This window comes from Channa argus, chromosome 1 (genome assembly GCF_033026475.1).
Source record: "Channa argus isolate prfri chromosome 1, Channa argus male v1.0, whole genome shotgun sequence".
Classification (NCBI taxonomy): Eukaryota; Metazoa; Chordata; class Actinopteri; order Anabantiformes; family Channidae; genus Channa; species Channa argus.
Genome location: NC_090197.1, coordinates 5692699 through 5720105, shown reverse-complemented (window position 1 = coordinate 5720105; position 27407 = coordinate 5692699). Strand labels below are relative to the sequence as shown.

The 27407-nt window shown below is 41.7% G+C and overlaps 2 protein-coding genes and 2 gene segments (V, D, J or C); 3 read left to right on the top strand and 1 right to left on the bottom strand.

Annotated features, from left to right (window-relative positions):
- The first annotated feature begins 8992 nt into the window (after positions 1-8992).
- LOC137139158 (immunoglobulin kappa variable 4-1-like) lies at positions 8993-9630 on the top strand. The segment is given in 2 exon segments: positions 8993-9185; positions 9293-9630. Coding segments are annotated over 2 exon segments (414 nt in total).
- A 1795-nt stretch (positions 9631-11425) lies between these two features.
- The window catches only part of LOC137138914 (immunoglobulin kappa light chain-like), a 50959-nt gene continuing 34977 nt past the window's right edge, over positions 11426-27407 (bottom strand). Inside the window, exons 3-4 of the mRNA XM_067525573.1 lie at positions 16098-16135; positions 11426-11862 (exon numbers count right to left, since the gene is read on the bottom strand). Coding sequence (XP_067381674.1) covers positions 11537-11862; positions 16098-16135 — 364 coding nt within the window. The 3' untranslated portion in view covers positions 11426-11536. The remainder of the gene's footprint in view (positions 11863-16097; positions 16136-27407) is intronic.
- LOC137139052 (immunoglobulin kappa variable 4-1-like) lies at positions 16463-17249 on the top strand. The segment is given in 2 exon segments: positions 16463-16704; positions 16812-17249. Coding segments are annotated over 2 exon segments (423 nt in total).
- Positions 25087-27407, top strand: part of LOC137137896 (immunoglobulin kappa light chain-like) — a 60032-nt gene continuing 57711 nt past the window's right edge. Inside the window, exons 1-2 of the mRNA XM_067525100.1 lie at positions 25087-25241; positions 25349-25660. Of these exons, the coding sequence (XP_067381201.1) occupies positions 25151-25241; positions 25349-25660 (403 nt within the window). The 5' untranslated portion in view covers positions 25087-25150. The remainder of the gene's footprint in view (positions 25242-25348; positions 25661-27407) is intronic.

The following is a 27407-nucleotide window of genomic DNA, read 5'->3' as shown; positions in this document are numbered from 1 at the left end:
ACAAGGAATACAAAACCACATAAGGAAAGACCAAACCATCGACCAAAACCTTGACAGTCCAGACAGGGATCAGGCAGGACACAAACTTGTGACAAAGGCAGACAGACAGAGCACTAACACACGCTTACACATAACAAATAATGACACACACACACACACACTCAATGCGATGAAATGCAAACTACAACACTCGTTTACATAATTTTTACTATGTATCTCACACACAATCACAGAGATGTTGATGGTTCAAATACTTTCACTCACTGTATTTGTTATGATTAATGTGATTATTTCCCAAAACAACAATTTTACAAAGACTCATTTACAGGACTGACGTGTTTCTAACAGCATTTTACATTTCTGACTGACAGTGTGAGTAAGAAAATACATCTCAGGAATAATTTTTATCAAACTATTATAAAATTAGCTTTTATGTTGATGACATTTTATTATATTTAAAAACCCTCATATTCCTATTGATCAGAGTTTAGTCAGATCAGAAGTGAGTGCATGCATTCTGGATACTCCATGTTCATATGTGCAGCAAATGATTTCCATTGTTGAAACAGTACATTTCACCAAACTGAAGTAAAACTATTTATTCAGGTCACTAATGTGACAACAATAAATGATACGCTGGAAATATATTCAGTTTGGTAAAATGTGATGAATATCAACAAGAAGTTTCCCTGTCTTTACTAGAATCATTTTCCCTTTGTTATCATCACCCTCATTTCACATAAAATCAAAGCTCTAGAAATATTTCCATATGCTGAATATAAATATTTCCATCTTCCACTTCAGATTATTACTTATGTTACTGCTGATAGTGACATAAGTAAAGGTGACGACTATGAATATTAAATGTCGAATATCTAATTAATCTTTGATGTAGTGACAATAAAAGTAATGTTGTAAAAAGCTGGTTGTAGAGGAAGTAACTGTCATAGTTACTGACATTTTATTTGTACATTTTTACACTGTTACAGGAAAAAGTAATATTAATGTAGTTACCAACCAACACACACGCACACACACACACACACACAGTGAACACGTTTATCAAAGATATTTGACATTTCACCATTTTACTGAAACAAAGTGAAGATTTCAGGTTATTTGCTCGAGGTTCACGGAGAGAAACTGTAGAGAAAAACATGAAAAAAGAAAATTCCAGCAACAGTTCGAAAAACTTTATCATCAAATCCATCAGGGTCATGATGACACAGTAACCAAACTTATATGAACAAATTTCACTCAACTTGTAAACTTTTCATACATTGAATTTACAATTTTTTTGATCAGTCTGATACTAAAGTGTTTCACGCACATCAAATGGGTCAAAGACCAAATTATACGTCTGTTTTAAGGTGTCTCCACTCTTGTCTTTATAAGACCATGACCATCAGCATGCACTGAGACAGTTTACAGCTGAGTGTGAAGTAGCTCGAGACACAAATCAGCACCACCAAGTGTGAGTGAATGGTTCTCTGCCGGAAAATGGTGGATTGTCCTCTTCGGGTTGGGAATGAGTCACTACACCAAGTGAATCATATCAAGTATCTTAGGGTTTTTTATGAGTGAGGGTAAAATAGATTGACAAAGTCAAACAGGTTGGTGCAGCATCAGCAGTAATGTGGAAGTTGTACCAGAATGTTGTGGTGAAGTCAGAGCTAAGCTGCAGGACAAGACTCTCAAATTACCAGTCAATTTACGTTCAGATCCTCATCTATGGTCATGAGCTCTGGGTTACTGATAGAATAAGGTAACTGTTATTCTTACATGAGCAGCCTGTTGGGACAAGTACAAGACTAGGTCAGAGAACTGTGAGACCAGCACCTGGTTGAGGAAGCCACAGGAAAACAGAGATACTTTCATTTTATACTGACAGAGCTGACAGATGTAACATATGTCACTGTACATAACACTATGTAGTTTAATACTTTCATAAGTTCACTTGAGAAAATCCTTGATGCAGTAGATTTCACAAATCTACTGTGAACATTTCCCACAGAAACACATAACAGCCTGGTCTCCTTTAAAATACAAACATGAACATGAGTTGTTAAACTGGTCTTTACTGATGTGTCACTGAGTCTTTGGTTCGTGTGAATGTTCACATTTTAATTATGTTGGAAAAAAATCTCAGATCATGACAAATACTATCACTTGATGCTGATGATGTCCTGCTTTTACTTTTAATCACAGAAACACTTTTTCTATCATTGTTGGTTAATTTGATTGTGTTTTCTTTCTAGAATTAGAATAAACCAATTTACCTGTGAACAGATATGAGAATCAGACTTGAATGTTGATGGAGATTTTTGTAACTGTGGCTCATTAATTCATGAAGATAAATGATGTCACAATGTTGTTTAACAATTTGGTAAAACTGATACTTTAACAGGGACTAAATGATTTTAAATCCCTCTTTGAAAATGATTGTAGAGCAAAGTTAAGAATGTGTAACATGTGATGCATTAATGATGATCTCATGAATATTGCAGATGTGATAAAATCTTTATTGTTTTGGAATCACACACTCATCAACATTAACACGAGAAACAAATAGAGACAGAGAGAAAGCAGCTGCAGAGTCCCAGTGATTCAGGTCAGGACTGGGGACACTGGTCTCTCCTCAGTGTCTGCTTGAGTGAAGTCTGGGAGCCCTGGGTGGCCTCACAGGTCACAGAGTCCACCTTCCCCCACTGGTCTGCAGGGAGCCTCAGGGTGCTGCTCCAGCTGTAGCGTCCGTCCTTCTCCAGCACCACAGGGCTCCTGCTCTCCTCCCAGCTGATGCTGCTGCTGCTGTCCACCTTCCAGGACAGACTCCAGTCTGAGGGGAAGCCCTTGTTGGCCAGACACATGAGCGTGGCCTTGCCCTTCTCTAGTTCCTCACTGGAGGGGGGCAGCACAGTCAGGGTGGGATGGGCATCACCTACAGTAGGAGACACCAATCAGCTTAGAGGACAGAGACCACACAGCTGTCAAACAGTTGAGACCTTGTCCTGTGTGAGAGCTGATTTTCCTCTTTAAACAGTTTCTGTCAGATGGTTTTTCTGCTCCAACAGTCACTGACTCACACATTGTTTCACTTCCCTTTGAAAAACCTCTCATGTAAATCAGCACAGACAGAATCATCAGACAGTTTGAGCTGAAATATGTCCAACTACACCGGAGACAAAACTGTGCCATCGTCTGAAATACTAAATGTACAATAATCAAATATATTCAGTGGAAACAGAAACAAATACAGGAAATTAAACAACAATCATCAGATTTTTTTCATATGGACAATATTTAAACCGACACTCAACAAAAGATTCAAATGATTTCAAACCATCAAACACAATAAATTAATCAGAGAATTTCTGCATTTTCACATAACTACCTTTGTCTTCACTTTTCAATTTTAGTTGAAGAAAGTGAATTTTTATGTATTTTAACAACAATCACTGTGGCACAAAACACAAACTAACTGTTAGAAAAAGTTAAATTAAGCATTTATCTCGTCCACACTTCAACCTGTTTAAATGTCAGTATGACAGAAATGTGTCAGGCTGAAATTTCATTAAACAGGTTGTTTCCTTGATGAAAGGAGACAAACTAAAACTTAAACATTTATTGCAGCAAATGTTCATTTAAAATGTTACCTTTCCACATCATATTTAGTATTTATGCAGAAACTTACTTCCAACTTCCAGTCTGGTTCCTCCACCAAAAGTCGACCACAGTGATACAAACTGACTGTGTCGTTGTACAAAAACCTCTGACTGTACAGAGACACGGCTCTCTGACTTTGTCCAACAGTACAAAACCTTCGAACCTCAAATTGCAACTTCACAATTACAGATTCAACTAATTATTTAACCACTGGCTTAATATTTGATGTTATTTAAAATGAGTTTCTAAATTTCGAGTATAAATACAGACTTAGTTTAATAGAAAAGAATTTCTGCAAATCTTCTAAATAACCAATGAAAGGCAACAATTTGTTCTGACATGTTGAATATGGACCAAAAAAAAAAATCCTGAAATAAAAACATTTTTAAACATTTGACTTACTTCCAACTTCCAGTCTAGTTCCTCCGCCGAACGGGTACCACAGTGATACAAACTGACTAAGTCGTCGTACAAAAACCTCTGACTGTACAGAGACACGGCTCTCTGACTTTGGAACAAACAACAAAAACTAGTATTCACTGGCAGCTAATATTAAATCTGATATGAAAAGTAAAAAATAAATATGATGCCTTCACCAATACTACAATATTGTTTATAATTATATTTGTTATATTTTGTCGATTTATTTGGGATACAACTAAAGAAAGTAAACATACTGACAAAAAAAATTTTTTGGAATATAAAAACAATCACATTTTCAAAAGTTGTCAATAAATTTTCTAAAAATCTGAATCATTCCATTAGGAAACATCATCAGAATGATCCAAGTCCCTGTTGGAGTCAGTGGGATCATTTCCATAGAGCCACTTTGCATCAGCAGCACCATGCTCCAGTGCTCTGGGAGAGTTTATAGTCCTGAGAGTTGAACACTGGATGACTGACAGCTGTCCTTCATGACAACAGAAGACACAGAAATCCTCCTCATCAAAAACATGACTCTGATCTCCGTCCTCATCTGGACTCTCCTCTGCTGCTGCTTCACAGGTAAAGTCCAGAGAATCCAACTCCTCTCCTCTATCAACATCCGTCCCTCTGAAATGAAGCCCACAAAACCATGATGCTGCTTTCTGTTTTTGTCTCTGTGTCCTCAGAGTCCAGAGGTCAGGTCACAGTGACTCAGCCTGGAGCAGTGAGCTCTGCTCTGGGAGGAACCACAACCATCAACTGTAAAATCAGTCAGAATGTTTATAATGGGAACTGGTTAGCCTGGTACCAACAGAAAGATGGAGAACGTCCTAAGCTCCTTATTTATTCTGCCATCACTCGAGCATCAGGGATTCCAGATCGTTTTTCAGGCAGTGGATCAAACTCTGACTTCACTCTGACCATCAGGGGAGTCCAGACTGAAGATGCAGCAGTTTACTACTGTCAGAGTGGCCACAGCATCAACAGTCAGAATGTGTTCACACAGTGAAAAAGCATCATACAAAAACCTCCCTCAGTCAGACTAAACAGAAAATGAACTGATGCTGCAGCTGGAAGCTACTGCAGAGACTGATACAGTTCACTGAGGACACACACACACACACACTAAATTAAGTCACTCAAAGTAAATTAACCAAAAAACACAAAAAGTAAATCAGTATGACTTATCATTTTAGATTCATTAAAGTTTCCACCACAGTTCAGTGTTGCCTGAAGTGCTGAACTGTTTTACTTTATTAAATTTGCTAAAACCACAGGAAAAGTCTCAAACTCAACATTATACATAAGTTCTCATCAATATCATGTAAAAGTAGCAGTTGTATGAAAACACAAACATGTTTGTTGTAAAATGTGACCTTAGTAACCATAGTAACAGACAGGTTTTAGTAAAGATAAGTTTAAATGTTCATTTCTATGTTTACAAAATTAAAGGATGTGTTAAACAAAATGTTTTTTTGCTCTGAAGACAAACATAATTTACCTACTGTGTAAAATAACAGGTTTACAATGTTTTACAATACTTTAGGGCTGCTACTATGAAAGATAAAGTAATTGATTGATTTATATTTGGTTTGCTGATTAACAAAATAATTACAAATTATATCAAATTAATCATTTGAAACAAAGATTTCAAATGTAAATTACTTGCACTAAAACATCCAGCGTTTGGCCCTTTGCTCTTCTGCTTATACAGTATTTGGATGTTCTACCTAAAAGCTGTAAAGACACTGTGTGCTGCATGTTCGCAAATGATGGGCAGAAGCCCTCCGGGGGCTGGACAGGGAGCAGAAGCCCTCCGGGGGCCGGGAAGGAGGACGGACAGGTGGCCGTCGACGTCGGGTGAGGCCCCGTAGTGGAGGGGTGGGAGATTGACCAGAAAGAGTGTCGGCCAACCCGGAACCAGGAACAGGATCAGGAGCGGGCCGGACCTCAGCCGACCCAGCGCCAGGAGCAGGAAAAGGAACAGAGCCAGGCCGGACCACGGCCGACCCGGTGCCAGGAACAGGAACAGAGCCAGGACCACAGTCGAGGCTGGGCAAGGCAGCGAGCGACCTGGAGGCAGACCAGGCCAGAGGCAGGAGCCAGAACAGGGACAGGATACTCTGGCATAGCCAGAGTGCTAGATTCCGAGGTGGTGCTGGAGAGAGGTTCCTGACTGGGGTTTTCGGAGGAGCTGGCGTACCGGGCCCTTCGATGTCTTGCTGAGCGTCTTTTGCGCACAATGGGTCCGACTACCTGCGGCTCTGTGGCAAACTGGGGGACAGCGTCGACCGGACATGAGGCCAGCCCAGAAACACCTGTTCCCAAAATGGGAACAGGTGCACGGCTGGCTGGGTTGTAGACAGACACTGCTATGGGTGGCTCAGGGGTAGCATCAAGGGCAGAGTGAGGGATATCAGGAACTTGGGGATTGGTCTGAGGTTTGGACCTAATACGTCGCGGGCTCACGCTCGCAGAACACAATGCCAGACGGGTCCCTTCATACCCGGTCAGGACCGGAGTCTGGTCTTGTGTCTGGGGTCTATACCCCAAGAAAGACATGAATGCCTTCGTGGCATCCATGGGGGGGTGGAGGAAAAAAGGAAAAAGAAAAACCACTCGCACGTCTCTGGGTCCTAGTCGGGCCAGATCCTACTATCAGGGTTTTGTATTAAGGATGGACCCAAAAGAGGAGACAGTGCAAGTGATAGAAAATAATAAAGGGGCTTTTATTGACAGAGACTTTAATGGTGAACAGAAGTCGCTCTTAACAGGAGGATACTAGAAACCGGATTCAGAACAGATACAGACTAAGACAGCTAACCACAGGACCAGCACACGAGGGGAGTTAACTTAATAGAATATGAGATGACAACAGAGTGGACATTGAAAACAAGATGGGACCAGAATTTACCAAAAATAAACACAGCTAAGGCTCAGGGACAAGTTATATGAGGAAATTAAAGAATAAAACCTAAACGATCACAAGGGAGAAAACAAAGGCTACTAAATAAATAAGGCACAGATAAACATAAAACTACTAAAGCAGGTAAACACAAGGGGAAGACTAAGGAGACTAACAGGAATATAAAAGGACACAAACTACTGAACAAATAAACACACGTAGTAATAGCTAAAGTAAAACAGAGCACAACTTAAAAAACATAGTGGAAGGGAAAGATACCAAAGTAACAGAGTTGGGGGAGCACATAAACTAACGCAGGAACTAAGGGGAGGCAGACACGAACAAACTGAACATAAAGCACTGGCAAACTGAAGAACACTGAAGCATATCTAAAACATGAAAAAACCAGGACCAAACAAGCAGAGAAAACTGGAGACTAAACCTATACACTGAATTCAACAGAAGGCAAACCTCAGACCACAGATTACAGGAGCACAGAGCCCAGGATACAAGAGTCCAAGAAACATAAATTCAGGTTTTACCAGGAGTTCAGAGTCTACTGTGGGTTGGGGAAGATGACAATGACAACGACGGTAACAACGAAGAGGATCTGGCAGGGGAGTAAGGGGAAGACTGAACTTAAATAGAGGAGGGAACAGGTGCAAACCATAAGGGACAAACGAAGGCAAAGCTGGGAAAAGAACCAAGGCACAGGAAGTAGGGAGAAGGGGCCACAAAATAAAAGTCCACGGACAGGAAGTCCACTGGGACCATGACAAGTTGAGGTAAGCGGGAGCTGTCGAGTTAACCACCCTGTGAGCAAGAGACAGAGCTTTGAACCTGATGCGAGCAGCTAGAGGAAGCCAGTGTAGAGATCTAAAAAGTGGTGTGACATGGGTCTTTTTTTGGCTGATTAAAAATGAGGTGAGCTGCTCCGTTTTGGATCATCTGGAAGGGTTTGATTGTGGATATCGGTGACCCCATTAACAAAGCGTTGCAGTAATCAAGACGAGATATGACCAGCACCTGTACAATGAGTTGGGTTGTATATTCTGTGATGTAGGGTCTGATCTTCCTGATGTTGTAGAGAGCAAATCTGCATCCTCTAGAGACTGAGGAGATGTGGTCCTTAAAGCTTAGTTGGTCGTTGGTTGTGTTACTACTAGCCATTATTTTTTTGCCATGCAGACGTATTTCTTGATGTTTTTTGGCCTGTTTACTGCCTCACCAGCCTTTTCTGCCCCTTGTCTGTCTGCCCTGCCTCACTCCCTGCCCACCTGCTGGAGCCACAGCCATACTGGACACTATTGTTCCCCTAGAAGAATCCAGACCCCTTCTCCTATTAAACTCTTCTCACTGTAACCACCTGTTAAATTTGGGGTATGGACTTTGATTTTGAAGTCCTGGATTTGGCTGTGAAATTGTATGTTCGGACTTAAATTTGGACCTAGTTTCTATGGATTTGGACTTTGCACTTTTGAACTGGAAATTGGATTCTTGAGAGCAATTTTGGTTATTTGATTTAATCCACTTGTCATTTTAGGTTTTGAACTCCTTGGTTTTGCACCCTACCTTGTCACCAGCACTCATTCATCTACCACATTGACATCAGCTGGATTTCGTTCATCCCTTCACTGACCTCACTGCCCCTCCCTCCATTTAAGGAACACTAACGTTTTTAATCCTTCAAAGCACTCTCTGTCTGTCTGTCCAGCCTCCTCACATGCCAATTCACCGCTCTTCTACACACCTGTCTCAGGACACCTTCGTCCCTGCCTGTGGACCACCACTGCACAATCACCAACCTGCACGTCCCCCCTGCACGAGTAGGACTATCAATATACTCCAGAGATCAGTCAATTCAGCTCCATTAACTTGCTCTGACTGCTATATCTTGTTTAAAGAGGTAATGAGAGAGAGACTTTGTTCCAGCAACGCAACTCCAAGCTTAGACCACACACTACTTGACACCACTCCCTGTAATCAGTCAGTGTGATCATTTCCATAGAGCCACTTTGCATCAGCAGCACCATGCTCCAGTGCTCTGGGAGAGTTTATAGTCCTGAGAGTTGAACACTGGATGACTGACAGCTGTCCTTCATGACAACAGAAGACACAGAAATCCTCCTCATCAAAAACATGACTCTGATCTCCGTCCTCATCTGGACTCTCCTCTGCTGCTGCTTCACAGGTAAAGTCCAGAGAATCCAACTCCTCTCCTCTATCAACATCCGTCCCTCTGAAATGAAGCCCACAAAACCATGATGCTGCTTTCTGTTTTTGTCTCTGTGTCCTCAGAGTCCAGAGGTCAGGTCACAGTGACTCAGCCTGGAGCAGTGAGATCTGCTCTGAGAGGAACCACAACCATCAACTGTAAAATCAGTCAGAATGTGAAAAATGGGAACCATTTAGCCTGGTACCAACAGAAAGATGGAGAACGTCCTAAGCTCCTTATTTACTATGCCACCACTCGAGCATCAGGGATTCCAGATCGTTTTTCAGGCAGTGGATCAAACTCTGACTTCACTCTGACCATCAGTGGAGTCCAGACTGAAGATGCAGCAGTTTACTACTGTCTGAGTCGCCACAGCATCAACAGTCAACCTGTGTTCACACAGTGAAAAAGCATCGTACAAAAACCTCCCTCAGTCAGACTGAACAGAAACTGAACTGAAAGCTGGAAGCTACTGCAGGGACTGATACAGTTCAATGAGGATACACACACACACACACACACACATCACCATTTTCCTGAAGCAAAGTTAAGATTTCAGGTACTTTGCTCGAGGTTCACGGAGAGAAAATTGTAGGGAAAAATATGAAAAAGGAAAATTCCAGCAACAGTTGGAAAAACTTTATCATCAAATCCATCAGTGTCATGATGACACAGTGACCAAACAAAATTCACTCAACGTGTAAACTTTTCTTACATTGAACTATTTTTTAATCAGTTTGATTCTAATGGGTCAAAGACCAAATTATACGTCTGTTTTAAGGTGTCTCCACTCTTGTCTTTATAAGACCATGACCATCAGCATGAACTGAGACAGTTTACAGCTGAGAGTGAAGTAGCTTGAGACACAAGTCAGCACCACCAAGTGTGAGTGAATGGTTCTCTGCCGAAAATGGTGGATTGTCCTCTTTGGGTTGGGAATGAGTCACTACACCAAGTGAATCAGTTCAAGTATCTTAAGGGTTTTTTTTATGAGTGAGGGTAAAATAAAATTGATGAAGTCAAATAGGTTGGTGCAGCATCAGCAGTAATGTGGAAGTTGTATTAGAATGTTGTGGTGAAGTCAGAGCTAAGCTACAGGACAAGACTCTCAAATTACCAGTCAATTTACATTCAAATCCTCATCTATGGTCATGAGCTCTGGGTTACCGATAGAATGAGGTTGCAAATATTGCGTGCTGGCCGGTCTCAGCCTTAGAGGTAGGGCTTTCAGACATCTGAAAGGAGTTCGGAGAGGAGCTGCTGCTCATTGACGTTGAAAGGAGTAAGTTGAGGTGGTTCGTGCATCTTATAAGAATGCCTCCTTGGTGATTCAAATTCAAGATTTTCCAGTCACGCCCAGCTGGTAGGAGACCCCTTAGTAGTAGACACAGAACAAATTGTAGAGATAATATATCTCATCTGTCCTGGGAATAAATCAGAATCCTGCGAGAGGAGCTGGACATTGTTGCTGAGGAGAAGGACATTATGAAAGCCTCACTAAATCTCCTGCTAACACAGCCTGTTTATACACCATTGCAAGATGAGGGATGGATTTCATACACAGATTATTTAAATAAATCAGACTTAGCAGAATTATAGATAAAAAAATTATAGCTTGAATATATTTAAGTTCAATTACTCAAATTGTCATGAATAAATTCATAAGTTCACTTGAGAAAATCCTTGATGCAGTAGATTTCACAAATCTACTGTGAACATTTCCCACAGAAACACATAACAGCCTGGTCTCCTTTAAAACACAGACATGAGCATGAGTTGTTAAACTGGTCTTTACTGATGTGTCACTGAGTCTTTGGTTCATGTGAATGTTCACATTTTAATTATGTTGGAAGAAAATCTCAGATCATGACCAATTCTATCACTTGATGCCGATAATGTCCTGCTTTTTCTTTTTAATCACAGAAACACTTTTTCTATCATTGTTGGTTAATTTGATTGTGTTTTCTTTCTAGAATTAGAATAAACCAATTTACCTGTGAACAGATATGAAAATCAGACTTGAATGTTGATGGAGATTTTTGTAACTGTGGCTCATTAATCCATGAAGATAAATGATGTCACAGTGTTGTTTAACAATTTGGTGAAAAAAACACTTTAACAGGGACTAAATGATTTTAAATCCCTCTTTGAAAAAAATGGAAGAGCAAAGTTAAGAATGTGTAACATGTGATGCATTAATGATGATCTCATGAATATTGCAGATGTGATAAAATCTTTATTCTTTTGGAATCACACACTCATCAACATTAACACAAGAAACAAATAGAGACAGAGAGAAAGCAGCTGCAGAGTCCCAGTGATTCAGGTCAGGACTGGGGACACTGGTCTCTCCTCAGTGTCTGCTTGAGTGAAGTCTGGGAGCCCTGGGTGGCCTCACAGGTCACAGAGTCCACCTTCCCCCACTGGTCTGCAGGGAGCCTCAGGGTGCTGCTCCAGCTGTAGCGTCCGTCCTTCTCCAGCACCACAGGGCTCCTGCTCTCCTCCCAGCTGATGCTGCTGCTGCTGTCCACCTTCCAGGACAGACTCCAGTCTGAGGGGAAGCCCTTGTTGGCCAGACACATGAGCGTGGCCTTGCCCTTCTCTAGTTCCTCACTGGAGGGGGGCAGCACAGTCAGGGTGGGATGGGCATCACCTACAGTAGAAGACACCAATCAGCTTAGAGGACAGAGACCACACAGCTGTCAATCAAACAGTTGAGACCTTGTCCTGTGTGAGAGCTGATTTTCCTCTTTAAGCAGTTTCTGTCAGATGGTTTTTCTGCTCCAACAGTCAGTGACTCACACATTGTTTCACTTCCCTTTGAAAAACCTCTCATGTAAATCAGCACAGACAGAATCATCAGACAGTTTGAACTGAAATATGTCCAACTACACCGGAGACAAAACTGTGCCATCATCTAAAATACTAAATCCACAATAATCAAATATATTCAATGGAAACAGAAACAAATACAGGAAATTAAACAACAATCATCAGATTTTCTTCATGTGGACAATATTTAAACAGACACTTAACAACAGGTTCAAATGATTTCAAAATTTCGGATAATAAATGAATCAGTGAATTTCTGCATTTTATGTATTTTAACAACAAATGCAACCGCAAGGGGGCACAAGCCAGTGTCTTCTTGTGCCAGTCCCAAGTCTGGATAAATGCAGAGGGTTGTGGCAGGAAGGGCATCCGACGTAAAACACATGCCAAATCAAACATGCGAATCGTGACAAAGGCTTCCATACCGGATCGGTCGGGGCCCGGGTAAACAACGACCGCCACCGGTGCTGTTGACCTACAGGGTACCGGTGGAAATTGGACTACTGTTGGTCGAAGACGAAGAAGAAGAGGAGGAAGGTGTGTTCGTAGGCAGAGAGAGAAGAGGAAAGCTAAGAATGTAGGACTGACAGTAGGGACTTTGAATGTTGGTACTATGACAGGGAAGGCTAGGGAGTTGATCGACATGATGCAGAGAAGGAAGGTGGACATACTGTGTGTCCAGGAGACCAGGTGGAAAGGTAGCAAGGCTAGAAGCTTAGGAGCAGGGTTCAAGTTGTTTAACCATGGGTCAGATAGGAAGAGAAATGGAGTAGGAGTTATATTGAAAGAGGATTTTGTGAGGAATGTTCTAGAGGTGAAAAGAGTATCAGACAGGTTGATGAGCCTGAAGCTGGAAGTTGAAGGGGTGATGTTCAATGTTGTGAGTGGTTATGCCCCACAGGTAGGATGTGAGTTAGAAGAGAAGGAGAAATTCTGGAGTGAGTTAGATGAAGTGATGCAGAGCATCCCCAGAGGTGAGAGAGTTGTCATTGGTGCAGATTTCAATGGGCATGTAGGTGAAGGGAACAGAGGTGATGAGACTGTTATGGGCAGGTTTGGTGTTCAGGACAAGAACGCAGAAGGTCAGATGGTGGTTGACTTTGCAAAGAGAATGGAAATGGCTGTAGTAAACACTTTCTTTCAGAAGAGGCAGGAACATAGGGTGACGTACAAGAGCGGAGGGAGAAGCCCTCAGGTAGACTACATCTTATGTAGACGTTGTAATCTGAAAGAGATCAGTGACTGTAAAGCATTGGTAGGGGAGAGTGTAGCCAGACAACACAGGATGGTGGTGTGCAAAATGATGCTGGTGGTGAGGAAGATAAGGAGGACTAAGGCAGAGCAGAGGACGAAGTGGTGGAAGTTGAAAAAGGAAGAATGTCGTTTAGTTTTCAGGGAGGAGCTGAGACAGACTCTGGGTGGTTTGGAGGTGCTTCCAGATGACTGGACTACTACAGCTAATTTGATCAGGGAGACAGGTAGGAGGGTACTCGGTGTGTCATCTGGAAAGAGGAAAGCGGACAAGGAGACTTGGTGGTGGAACGAGGCAGTTCAGGAGTGTATACAGAGAAAGAGGTTAGCTAAGAAGAAGTGGGACACTGAGAGGACTGAAGAGAGTAGACAGGAGTACAGGGAGATACAGCGTAAGGTGAAGATAGAGGTGGCAAAGGCCAAACAAAGAGCATATGAGGACTTGTATGCTAGGTTGGACACTAAAGAGGGAGAGGTGGATTTGTACAGGTTGGCCAGACAAAGAGATAGAGATGGAAAGGATGTGCAGCAGGTTAGGGTGATTAAAGATAAGGATGGAAATGTATTGACAGGTGCCAGTAGTGTGATGGGAAGATGGAAGGAGAACTTTGAAGAGTTGATGAACGAGGAAAATGAAAGGGAACGAAGAGTAGAAGAGGTGACTGTTGTGAAGCAGGAAGTAGCAAAGATTAGTAAGAGTGAAGTGAGGAGGACATTGAAGAGGATGAAGAGTGGAAAGGCAGTTGGTCCTGATGACATACCTGTGGAGGTATGGAAGTGTCTAGGAGAGGTGGCAGTAGAGTTTTTGACTAGTTTGTTTAACAAGATCTTGGAGAGTGAGTGGATGCCAGAGGACTGGAGGAAAAGTGTACTGGTACCAATTTTTAAGAACAAGGGAGATGCGCAGAGCTGTGGCAACTACAGAGGAATAAAGCTGATGAGTCACACAATGAAGTTGTGGGAAAGAGTAGTGGAAGCTCGGTTAAGGGCAGAGGTGAACATTTGTGAGCAGCAATATGGTTTCATGTCTAGAAAGAGTCCAACAGATGCAGTATTTGCTTTGAGGATGCTGATGGAGAAGTACAGAGAGGGTCAGAGGGAGTTGCATTGTGTCTTCGTAGATTTAGAGAAAGCGTATGACAGGGTGCAGAGAGAGGAGATGTGACTTTGTATGAGGACGTCTGGAGCGGCAGAGAAGTATGTTAGAGTGGTGCAGGACATGTATGAGAGCTGTAAGACAGTGGTGAGGTGCTGTAGGTGTGACAGAGGAGTTCAAGGTGGAGGTGGGTCTGTATCAAGGATCAGCTCTGAGCCCCTTCTTGTTTGCTCTGGTGATGGACAGGCTGACAGATGAGGTTAGGCAGGAATCTCCATGGACTATGATGTTTGCAGATGACACTGTGATTTGTAGTGAGAGCAGGGAGCAGGTGGAGGAAAATCTAGAGAGGTGGAGGTCTGCTCTGGAAAACAGAGGAATGAAGCTTAGCCGCAGTAAGACAGAATACATGTGTGTGAATGAGAGGGACCCAGGTGGAACAGTGAGGTCACAGGGAGCAGAGGTGAAGAAGGTGCAGGACTTTAAGTACTTAGGGTCAACGGTTCAGAGCAATGGAGAGTGTGGAAAAGAGGTGAAGAGGCGAGTGCAGGCAGGTTGGAACGGGTGGAGAAAAGTGTCAGGTGTGTTGTGTGATAAAAGAGTATCAGCGAGAATGAAAGGAAAGGTGTTCAAGACGGTGGTGAGACCAGCAATGTTGTTCGGCTTAGAGACTGTTGCACTGAAGAAAAGACAGGAGGCAGAGCTGGAGGTTGCAGAGCTTAAGATGTTGAGGTTCTCTTTGGGAGTGACGAGGATGGACAGGATCAGGAATGAGTACATCAGAGGGACAGTTCATGTTAGATGTTTTGGAGATAAAGTCAGAGAGGCCAGATTGAGGTGGTTTGGACATGTTCAGAGGAGAAACTGTGAATATATCGGTAGAAGGATGCTGAGGCTGGAGCTGCCAGGCAGGAGGTCTAGAGGAAGACCAAAGAGGAGATTTATGGATGTAGTGAGGGAGGACATGACGTTAGTTGGTGTGAGAGAAGAGGATGCAGAGGACAGAGTTAGATGGAGGCACATGATTCGCTGTGGCGACCCCTGAAAGGGAGCAGCCGAAAGGAAAAGAAGATGTATTTTAACAACAGTCACTGTGGCACAAAACACAAACTAACTGTTAGAAAAAGTTGAATTAAACTTTTATCTCGTCCACACTTCAACCTGTTTAAATGTCAGTATGAAAGAAATGTGTCAGGCTGAAATTTCAATAAACAGGTTGTTTCCTTGATGAAAGGAGAGAAACTAAAACTTGAACATTTATTGCAGCAAATGTTCAAATCTGAATTTAAACTGTTACTTTTCCACATCATATTTAGTATTTATGCAGAAACTTACTTCCAACTTCCAGTCTGGTTCCTCCACCAAAAGTCGACCACAGTGATACAAACTGACTGTGTCGTTGTACAAAAACCTCTGACTGTACAGAGACACGGCTTTCTGACTTTGTCCAACAGTACAAAACCTTCGAACCTCAAATTGCAACTTCACAATTACAGATTCAACTAATTATTTAACCACTGGCTTAATATTTGATGTTATTTAAAATGAGTTTCTAAATTTCGAGTATAAATACAGACTTAGTTTAATAGAAAAGAATTTCTGCAAATCTTCTAAATAACCAATGAAAGGCAACAATTTGTTCTGACATGTTGAATATGGACCAAAAAAAAAAATCCTGAAATAAAAACATTTTTAAACATTTGACTTACTTCCAACTTCCAGTCTAGTTCCTCCGCCGAACGGGTACCACAGTGATACAAACTGACTAAGTCGTCGTACAAAAACCTCTGACTGTACAGAGACACGGCTCTCTGACTTTGGAACAAACAACAAAAACTAGTATTCACTGGCAGCTAATATTAAATCTGATATGAAAAGTAAAAATAAATACGATGCCTTCACAAATACTACAATTTGTGTTGTTTATAATATTTGTTATATTTTGTTGATTTATTTGGGATGCAACAAAAGAAAGTAAACATACTGACAAAAAACATTTTTGGAATGTAAAAACATAAGAATCACATTTTCAAAAGTTCTTAATAAATTTTGCAAAAATCTGAATCATTCCATTAGGAAACATCATCAGAATGATCCAAGTCCCTGTTGGAGTCAGTGTGATCATTTCCATAGAGCCACTTTGCATCAGCAGCACCATGCTCCAGTGCTCTGGGAGAGTTTATAGTCCTGAGAGTTGAACACTGGATGACTGACAGCTGTCCTTCATGACAACAGAAGACACAGAAATCCTCCTCATCAAAAACATGACTCTGATCTCCGTCCTCATCTGGACTCTCCTCTGCTGCTGCTTCACAGGTAAAGTCCAGAGAATCCAACTCGTCTCCTCTATCAACATCCGTCCCTCTGAAATGAAGCCCACAAAACCATGATGCTGCTTTCTGTTTTTGTCTCTGTGTCCTCAGAGTCCAGAGGTCAGGTCACAGTGACTCAGCCTGGAGCAGTGAGCTCTGCTCTGGGAGGAACCAAAACCATCAACTGTAAAACCAGTCAGAATGTTCATGTTTCGAGCAACTATCAGCTTTTAGCCTGGTACCAACAGAAAGATGGAGAACGTCCTAAACTGTTCATTTACTACGCCACCACTCGAGCATCAGGGATTCCAGATCGTTTTTCAGGCAGTGGATCAAACTCTGACTTCACTCTGACCATCAGTGGAGTCCAGACTGAAGATGCAGCAGTTTACTACTGTCAGAGTTATCACTACATCAACAGTCAAGCTGTGTTCACACAGTGAAAAAGCATCGTACAAAAACCTCCCTCAGTCAGACTGAACAGAAACTGAACTGATGCTGCAGCTGGAAGCTACTGCAGAGACTGATACAGTTCACTGAGGACACACACACACACACACACACACACACACACACACACACACACACACACAAATTAGTCAATAAGAGGAAAGTCACCAAGAAAAACATAATGAGCAAATCAATACAACAATAGTGGGACGTAGAGTCAAAGCTATAACTTTAGATTCCTTAAACGTCTCCTCTACATTTCAGTGAGCAGTGTTGCCTGAAGTACTGAACTGTTTTACTTTTTTAAAGGTAGTAATACCCCCCAAAAAATACAAAGTGGTATACAGGTATAAATAAATGTTGTCATCAATAACATATATAGTACTAAGAGTAAAACTAGCAGTTATGCTGAACGGTGACAATAGACAGGTTTCAGTCAGGAAAGAGTTTAAAGGAGGATTTATATATTTACAAAGTAAACAGTAATTTTACAAACTACTTTTTTGCTTTATTGTGACAAAAATAGCTAATGTGAAAAATGACAATTATAGAGTATTTTACAATGCTTTGAGACTGTTACTCTAGAAGATAAAACAACTTGGATGATTCTTATTTATATATATTTATGTATATTTAAAAAATGAATTCATAAACATTTGTAAAGATAGATCTTCTCCAAAATCCCATCAAATCGATCATTTGAAATCACCACTTCAACTGTAATTAGTTGTACCACAACATTCATTTGCTCTTCTGCTTATACAGTGTTTGGATGATCTACCTCAAAGCTGTAAAGAGACTGTGTGCTGCATGTTTGCAGATGACTCAATCATTTATGTGGAAACAGAAACTTGGGTAACTATGTGAACAAAGAGTTAACTTGAACAAAGAGTTAACTTGAAGTTGTACAAAAAAATGTTCCAGTGTCTTCACATATAGATATGTTTATTATTAATAGTGACCCAAAGGAAATGGAAGAAGTGAGTGACTTAAAACAGGTGTCATCTTAGACTCTAAATCCGGTTTGATGGTTGTAATGTTGAAATTTGTGGTAAGAAATTTGTAGGGATTTACAAACTATTTGGGAAGATGATTTTTATAAACTGCTGAACTCACAAAGAAATGACTTTTCTATTTTAACCTGTATAATTTGTTTGACCAACAATATCTTTATATATGACTGTGACCCAAGACCCAAACCCCTTTTTTTCAATCATTTCCATAGAGCCACTTTACATCAGCATCTGTGATAGTGCTCCTTCTTACACGGGGGTGTAACAGTTTTGCGTTGTGTTGAGCTGCTCAGAGCCTCCAGTGTGGTGCAGGGGGTGGGAGGGGTTATCCATGATGGATGTCAGTTTAGCCAACATCCTTCTGTCCATCACTTCCTCGATGAAGTTGAGTAGGCAGCCCAGAACAGAGTCGGCTCTCTTAACAAGCTTACGGAGTCGCTTCCTATCTCTGGCCTGCTGCCACCTATCCAGCACACAACAGTGTAGAAAACTGCAGCAGCAAACACAGTGTCATAACAAATTGCCCTGCTCATGGCAAAGGCCTTTCCTGTACAGGGCATCAATGTTGTTGGAGCAGTTCAGTTTATTGTGTAGGTGCACACCCAGGTAGGTAAAAGTGTCCACACACTCGACGCCCTGGATGCTGACAGGTGTGACTAGTGTGTTTGTGTTTGGAACAACTATCAGCTTTTAGCCTGGTACCAACAGAAAGATGCAGAAACTCCTAAAATTCTTATCGATGGGGCAACTTATCAAGCATCAGGGATTCCAGATCGTTTTTCAGGCGTTGGATTAAACTCTGACTTCACTCTGACCATCAGTGGAGTCCAGACTGAAGATGCAGCAAAAAATCATGTTACAAACATTTTGAACGTGCAAACACGTTTTAGAAAGAATCATTTAACAAGACTGAGGTGTTTCTCCACAGCATTTTATATTTCTGACTTACAGTGTGATCAGAAATTATACCAGCATCTCAGGAATAATTTTAATAACAAAAAAGGTCAAAGGTCAAAGGCTTTTGTCTTGCATCAGTGGAGTCCAGACTGAAGATGCAGCAAAAAATCATGTTACAAACATTTTGAACGTGCAAACACGTTTTAGAAAGAATCATTTAACAAGACTGAGGTGTTTCTCCACAGCATTTTATATTTCTGACTTACAGTGTGATCAGAAATTCTGCCAGCATCTCAGGAATAATTTTAATAACAAAAAAGGTCAAAGGTCAAAGGCTTTTGTCTTGCCCCTTTCAGAGGTCGCCACAGCGTAATGTATTGTGCACATTGATTTGGCACGAGTTTTTACATAGGATGCCCTTCATGCTGCAAACCATTTTTGTATCCAGGCTCAGCACCAATGTAGCCCTTGGTGCCTGTAGAGGTGATCTTACTCGAATCTGACGCTCCTGACTCTTCAGCACATACTTCACTCCAGAGATCCTTGTTAGACAAACATTGAACATTTATTGTACTTGCTTCTCAACTTAGCCAATGACGGATCAATTGTACATACAACTTTAAGCACAGTGATCTCACAAGCACGCTCACTAGCTGTTTCATCAAACAAGTTTCCCAAAGTATGTCTGAACTCACAGAACTCACAGGACTAGCAGAACTCGTAGAACTCGGTAAGAAACCATGTGCCTCTACACACAGAACCCTTTTCTTCTACCTTGTTGCGGTCCCCACCTTTCTTGTAGTCAGAGTTCCTCTGCTTCAGTTACTGTGTCACGTCTGCACCCTTCAGTAGCTGAGCTAAAACTGCATCTCTCCTTAACAAACCCTTAGCATTGCATTGTTTCCTTGACCACTAGTCAACAAACTTAAAGGTAAACTACAAAGGCAATAATCAAAGGCAAACTATCAAAGCCATATGATGTCACTAAACACATCATCAGTACATAGACACATCACAAACGCACATTACAATTATATTACACACACAAGCAACCATTACATAAAACAAGTAACTAAACTAACCCCCTTGGTTGGCTCACACACACCCGGGCCCCAATTGTGCTCCAATATTAGACATTTAATGTTGGAAACAATTACTAAATTACTTTGCACAAACCCAAAACAATAATACAATAATAACAATAAAACAATAATCCACAAACATCATGAATATTCTTCTATGGTGTTCTTTCTTCTTTCTTCTGGTGCCAGAGGTTGCCAGCACTTAACACACCGTAGGAGATCAATGTCTTTACCACTGTCTCACTCTGACTCGTGGAGAAGACAGACCTTGGTAATGGGTCTATCGAACTCGTTGGTCCTCGTCTTGATACGAACCTGACGGATTAAACCTCGCTCATCCTGTATTGTGTGGATGATCCTGCCAATCACCCAGGAGTTACGAGGCGCTGACTAGTCCACAATAAACACAATGTCCCCCGGAACAAAATTACGCTTTGCATGTGTCCATTTTTGCCGCCTTTGAAGCTCAGGTACATATTCTTTAGCCCAACGTTTCCAAAAGAGATCTGCCATATACTGGACTTGTCTCCATCTACGGCGGCTGTAAGGATCATCTTCCTGGAAAACTCCCTGAGGTATCGAAGGCTGGGTTTTTAGGAGGAGAAGGTGATTTGGCGTCAAAGCCTCCAAGTCATTCGGATCATCAGAAGGTGTAGTTATTGGCCGACTATTTAGAATGGCTTCCACCTCGCAGAGCAATGTCTGCCGACCCTCTTCATCCAAACGTTGATCCTTCAATGTAGCGCTGAGTACCTCTCTAACAGATCGAATTAGACGTTCCCATACCCCTCCAAAATGTGAAGCAGATGGAGGATTAAACATCCACTTGATACCACTCTGAGTCAGCCTATTTTCAATTTTTGACATGTTCCACTCTTCTAGAGACCTTTTGAGTTCTCTAGAAGAGTGGAGTTTGTTTGTTCCATTATCTGAGTGAATTTCTAAAACTTGACCTCTTCTTGCAATAAAACGTCGAAGTGCATTAATGAATGAATCTGTGTCCAATGACGCTGCCACCTCTATGTGAACAGCTCTGGTAGCCATACATGTGAATATGACACCATACCTTTTTGCAGTTGTTCTTCCTCGTTTTATAGTAAAGGGACCAAAGCAATCGACACCTGTTCTAGTAAATGGTGGTTCATCAGGTAAGACCCTACTATGAGGGAGGTCTGCCATTTTTTGCTGCCCAGTTGGTCCATGTAATCTTCGACAGGTGCGACAACTGGATAGAATCTTTCGGATGGCTGAGATTGCATTTGGTATCCAGTATATTTGACGCAAAGTAGACAAGACATGGTTGCGACCATCCATGAATGGATAGGCCACACACACCTCAGCTTATACCATGGCCTATCCATCATGGATAGGCCATGGTATAAGCTGAGGTATAAGCTGAGGTACTCGATGATTTTTAGCCAGAATAGCAGGATGCTTGGACTCTTCAGGCATGGCAGCTCTGCTGAGCCGTCCACCTACGCGAAGAATTCCATCCTGAAGGACCGGATTTAGTCTATGTATGTGACTGCTCCGTTTTACTGCTTCCCGTTTTAGCAGAGATGAGATTTCATCCGGAAAGCTCTTCCGCTGGCAATGACGAATTATGTCAACCTCTGCTTCCTTGAGCTCATCCACAGTTAGGTTCTTTTTTCTTGTCTTGTAGTTCAGCTTTTTCCTTCGAAGCTGGATATTTTGGACGGTAGTTTGTAACAGCCCCTTTCTTCTTCTGGATGATGTTAGAAGCATATCTTTCAATGTCAGAAACCACGCCACGGCCCGCTTTAAGCGTGTCCATGATGAGTAGTACTCCACCAACCTTTGCACTATGTCAGTGCTTTCTTCAACTGCAAGAACATTCACCGTGACATTTCTCTTCACTTCAGGATCGGCTACATCCAGATCAATCTCTTGAGAGTCTGGGTTCCGTGGCAAATTGCCGACTGCCTGTGTCAGAAAGTCAGGTCCGGATACCCACAGCTTGTTTCGCAGAAAGGCTTTCACTTTCTGTCCCCTTGATGCACCATCTGCCGGATTAAGCTGAGAGTTTACGTAGTGCCACTGAGAGACTGTTGAGATCTGCTGAATCGCTGACACCCTGTTAGCTACAAACGTGCGAAACCTTGATGTTTCGTTGCTGATGTACTTTAGCACCGCTGTACTGTCAGTCCAGTACACAGAGTCTTCCAGTGGTAGTTCCAACTTCTTCCTTAGCATTTTGTCTATACGAACTGCTAAGGTTGCTGCTGTAAGCTCCAGACAAGGGATAGTCATGGGTTTTAAGGGGGCAACCCTTGCCTTTCCCAACACAAAGGCGCTGTGAGCTTGGTTACTGATGTTACGCTGGACTAAGTATGTTACTGTCCCATAGCCATTCTCACTAGCGTCTGCAAAATGATGCAGTTGAGCGGACACAGTCTGACCAAAGTCTTTTGGCTTGAAACATCTCTTAATTCCAAAGTCAGTTAGCTCCTCAAGACCTTGCACCCACTGAGACCACATTTGGGCAAGATGTTCAGGCACCGTTTCATCCCATCCCAGCTTCATTCTGCAAAGCTCCTGCATAATGTTCCTAGCATATAAATTCACAGGTGCAAGCATTCCCAATGGATCGTACACTGAGCTCAACATGGATAAAATCCCTCTTCTTGTGGGGGGCTTACTTTGAATAACGACCCTGAACTTGAATTGATCAGACTGAATGCACCATTGCACGCCCAATACCCTTTCTACTGGAAGTGCATTTTTGTCCAAGTCTAGATCCATTATTTCTGTCGCTTTCTCCTCCTCTGGAAAGTCATATTTAAACTGTTGTTTCCACAGGTCTTCCAGCTTGGCCACAGATACACGATTTGACACAGCTTGCATTATTTCATTCCTGCTTGTATTGCAACCATCCACCTTTAGTGGCCCATTGACTGTCCAACCCAGTATGGTTCGGACTGCAAAGGGCCCATCATTGACGCTAGGAATAACTTCCTTTGGTTCCATCATCTTGGCAGCATCAGTTCCAATCAACAGTCCTATGCCTGCATCGATGAGAGGTACTTGCACTCCTTTAAGATGTGGCCATTTATCTATATCTTCTTGTCACGTGATGTTATTCTTGCTTACTGGAATATCCTTTTGTGAAAACACCTCCTTTAGCTCTATAAAGTTATTTGAGTTCAGGTGGCCTACCTCCAACCCTGTCACCATAGTACTGGTCACAATTTTGCTTTCTGCCATGGTTGTAACAAGAAGGCTAACCTTTTTCCCATGTAGATTCAGCTCATCAAGAAGTTCATCTGTGCAAAACGTAGCTGTGCTGCCAGGATCCAAGAATGCATATGAAGTGATTACTTTGTTGCCCTTTTTGGCTTTTACTTGGACTGGAATGATGGCAAGGATGCGCTCGGTGTTCTCAGGCATGTCATCGAAATTCTGTTTACGTTTGCTGTTCACCAATCTGTTGAACACTGCCAGATTGTCACGATCCACGGTCTGCCTTTCCTTTGGCTTCACGTGCAGCAACGTGTTGTGCGTCCCAGAACATAATTGACAGTTTACCACTTCCTGGCAGTGCCTGCTCGTATGCCCCGATTTTAAACATCTGAAACATAAACCTTCCTTCCTGAGAAACTCTATCTTCTCTTTGTAAGGCGTATTCTGTAGTTTTTGACAATGGTCGAATGTATGTCCCTCGTGGCAAAAGAGACAAGACTCAGGTGAGGCTTTGATGGTAGTGATAGGCTTGGGTGATGCTTTGGTGGTATTGGAAGGGCTTGTTTTACTAAAACCAGGCTCTATACTTGCATCCCTTTGAGTAGTAACTTGCTTTGCAGTAGTGGTAAAACTTTTTTTCATGCCACTTACTTTCCTAAACGCAGCTGCAGGCCCTTATAAGTGTTCTTTAAGTCTTCCTAAGTCCCCGTAGCAAGGATGCAGTGATTTCTCTGATACATCAGTGATAAACTTAACTACATCTGCAAACGTAGCCCTACGATTGTGGCTTTCATTCAGGTCATGAGTCACATCCCTCCACTTCTCTCTCAACTTATATGGAAGTTGGAAATAATCGTCCGTATGCTGATTGTAGTATTTACTAAAATCAATGTCCCTTTGTTAGTATCACCCTGACTTCACATAAAATCAAATTCAAATTAGAAAAACATTATTATCAAATCAGTCGAGGTCATTATGACACAGTAACTGATCTTATATTAACAACAAAACATACTCAACTTTTCTTACATTGAATTTACACTTTTCTTTAAGCAGTGTGATCCATGCACAAAACACATCAAATGGGTCAAAGACCAAATTATACGTCTGTTTTAAGGTGTCTCCACAGCACTGCAGGTGATTGAAGGTCATTTTTACACTGTACCTGTTACCTTCTCTAACACAGTTCTAATATTAGATGGTGGCAGTGATCCTGAGGTCATTTACAAGACAACAGTGGTGGATTTGTTAAATGTTAATCTAAGATGAGCAGCCTTTTGGGAAGATTACGAGAGTAGATCAGAGAACTCGGAGACCAGCACCTGGTCGAGGAAGCCACAGGAAAATGGAAACTATCGTGTTAGAGTGAAAGAGCCGACAGATGTGACATGTATCACTGTACATATCACTATAAAGCTTAATACAATTATACAGTCAGTTGAGAAAAATCCTTCATAACCCCAGAGACCCTTTGTAAATTCAACATATCTACTGTAAACATTTCACACAATTATTATTCCTTTAATAATACACATGACCATGAGTTGTGTGATGAGTTTGTCTTTACTGATGTGTCACTGAGTCATTTGGTTTCTGTGAATGCTGATTTTCATTATTATTGAAAGAACATCTCACAAAACAGACATGTTATATCACTATGGCTTTATTAGCAGATAAAATGCCAGGTGGCTTGAATTAGAGGCTCATTTCCATAGAGCCACTTTGCATCAGCAGCACCATGCTCCAGTGCTCTGGGAGAGTTTATAGTCCTGAGAGTTGAACACTGGATGACTGACAGCTGTCCTTCATGACAACAGAAGACACAGAAATCCTCCTCATCAAAAACATGACTCTGATCTCCGTCCTCATCTGGACTCTCCTCTGCTGCTGCTTCACAGGTAAAGTCCAGAGAATCCAACTCCTCTCCTCTATCAACATCCGTCCCTCTGAAATGAAGCCCACAAAACCATGATGCTGCTTTCTGTTTTTGTCTCTGTGTCCTCAGAGTCCAGAGGTCAGGTCACAGTGACTCAGCCTGGAGCAGTGAGCTCTGCTCTGGGAGAAACCACAACCATCAACTGTAAAATCAGTCAGAATGTGCACAATGGGAACCATTTAGCCTGGTACCAACAGAAAGATGGAGAACGTCCTAAGCTCCTTATTTACCTTGCTACCACTCGAGCATCAGGGATTCCAGTTCGTTTTTCAGGCAGTGGATCAAACTCTGACTTCACTCTGACCATCAGTGGAGTCCAGACTGAAGATGCAGCAGTTTACTACTGTCAGAGTGCTCACTACATCAACAGTCAGTGGTTGTTCACACAGTGAAAAAGCATCGTACAAAAACCTCCCTCAGTCAGACTGAACAGAAACTGAACTGATGCTGCAGCTGGAAGCTACTGCAGAGACTGATACAGTTCACTGAGGACACACACACACAAATACACACACACACACACACACAACATATTAAGTCACTCAGTGTAAATTAAGCAAGAAACAGAAAAAATAAATCAGTATAACTGTGATATAAAGCTACACTTATCATTTTACATTCATTAAAGTTTTCACCACAGTTCAGTGTTGCCTGAAGTACTGAACTGTTTTACTTTATTAAATTTGCTCAAACCACAGGAAAAGTCTCAAACTCAACATTGTACATAAGTTCTCATCAATATCATGTAAAAGTAGCAGTCGGATGAAAACACAAACATGTTTGTTGTAAAATATGACCTTAGTAACCATAGAAACAGACAGGTTTTAGTAAAGATAAGTAGTTTAAATGTTCATTTCTATGTTTACAACATTAAAGGAAATGTGTCAAACAAAATGTTTTTTGCTCTGAAGTGACAAACATAATTTACCTGTTATGTAAAATAACAGGTTTACAACGTTTTACAATACTTTAGGGCTGCTACTATAAAAGATAAAGTAACTTCTTCTTCTTTTCCTTTCGGCTGTTCCCTTTCAGGTGTCGCCACAGCGAATCATGTGACTCCATCTAACTCTGTCCTCTGCATCGTCTTCTCTCACACCAACTAACTTCATGTCCTCGCTCACTACATCCATAAATCTCCTCTTTGTTCTTCCTCTAGACCTCCTGCCTGGCAGCTCCAACCTCAGCATCCTTCTACCAATATATTCACAATTTCTTCTCTGAACATGTCCGAACCACCTCAATCTGGCCTCTCTGACTTTATCTCCAACACATCTAACATGAGCTGTCCCTCTGAAGTCCTCATTCCTGATCCTGTCCATCCTCGTCACTCCCAAAGAGAACCTCAACATCTTAAGCTCTGCTACCTCCAGCTCTGCCTCCTGTCTTTTCTTCAGTGCCACTGTCTCTAAGCCGAACAACATTGCTGGTCTCACCACCGTCTTGAACATCTTTCCTTTCATTCTCGCTGATTCTCTTTTATCACACAACACACCTGATACTTTTCTCCACCCGTTCCAACCTGCCTGCACTCGCCTCTTCACCTCTTTTCCACACTCTGCATTGCTCTGAACCGTTGACCCTAAGTACTTAAAGTCCTGCACCTTCTTCACCTCTGCTCCCTGTAACCTCACTGTTCCACCTGGGTCCCTCTCATTCACACACATGTAGTCTGCAGCAGTTGGCACTGAAATGACAGGTGGCAGCAGAGAGAGGAAGAAGATTTAAAGTTTGGCAGTTTTAAATATCAAAAAATTGCAATAAGGTCTGCAGCTATGAAAATTCAATAGGAATACATTAAAAATTACATTATTTAACATTACAATCTTCTACAGCCCAGTTCCTCCATCGATTGTGTATTACTGTGATACTTAAAAAAAAATTCTCAGAAATATTCCCAGTTAAGGCAGGTTATTTAATGACTGGTTAAACTTTCCACATCTAAGTCCCAAACTATAAAAAATATTAAAACTTTTATTGAGTTATGGTTTCTGAGCTACAGACATCAGTTTCTCTTTAATTATAATCTAGTCTACATTAATTATTATGCAAAATAAATTATTCACCAATACGTTATTGTACATTATGGCACACAGTGATCTTGTGTATGTTAAAGAATTCAAGACAA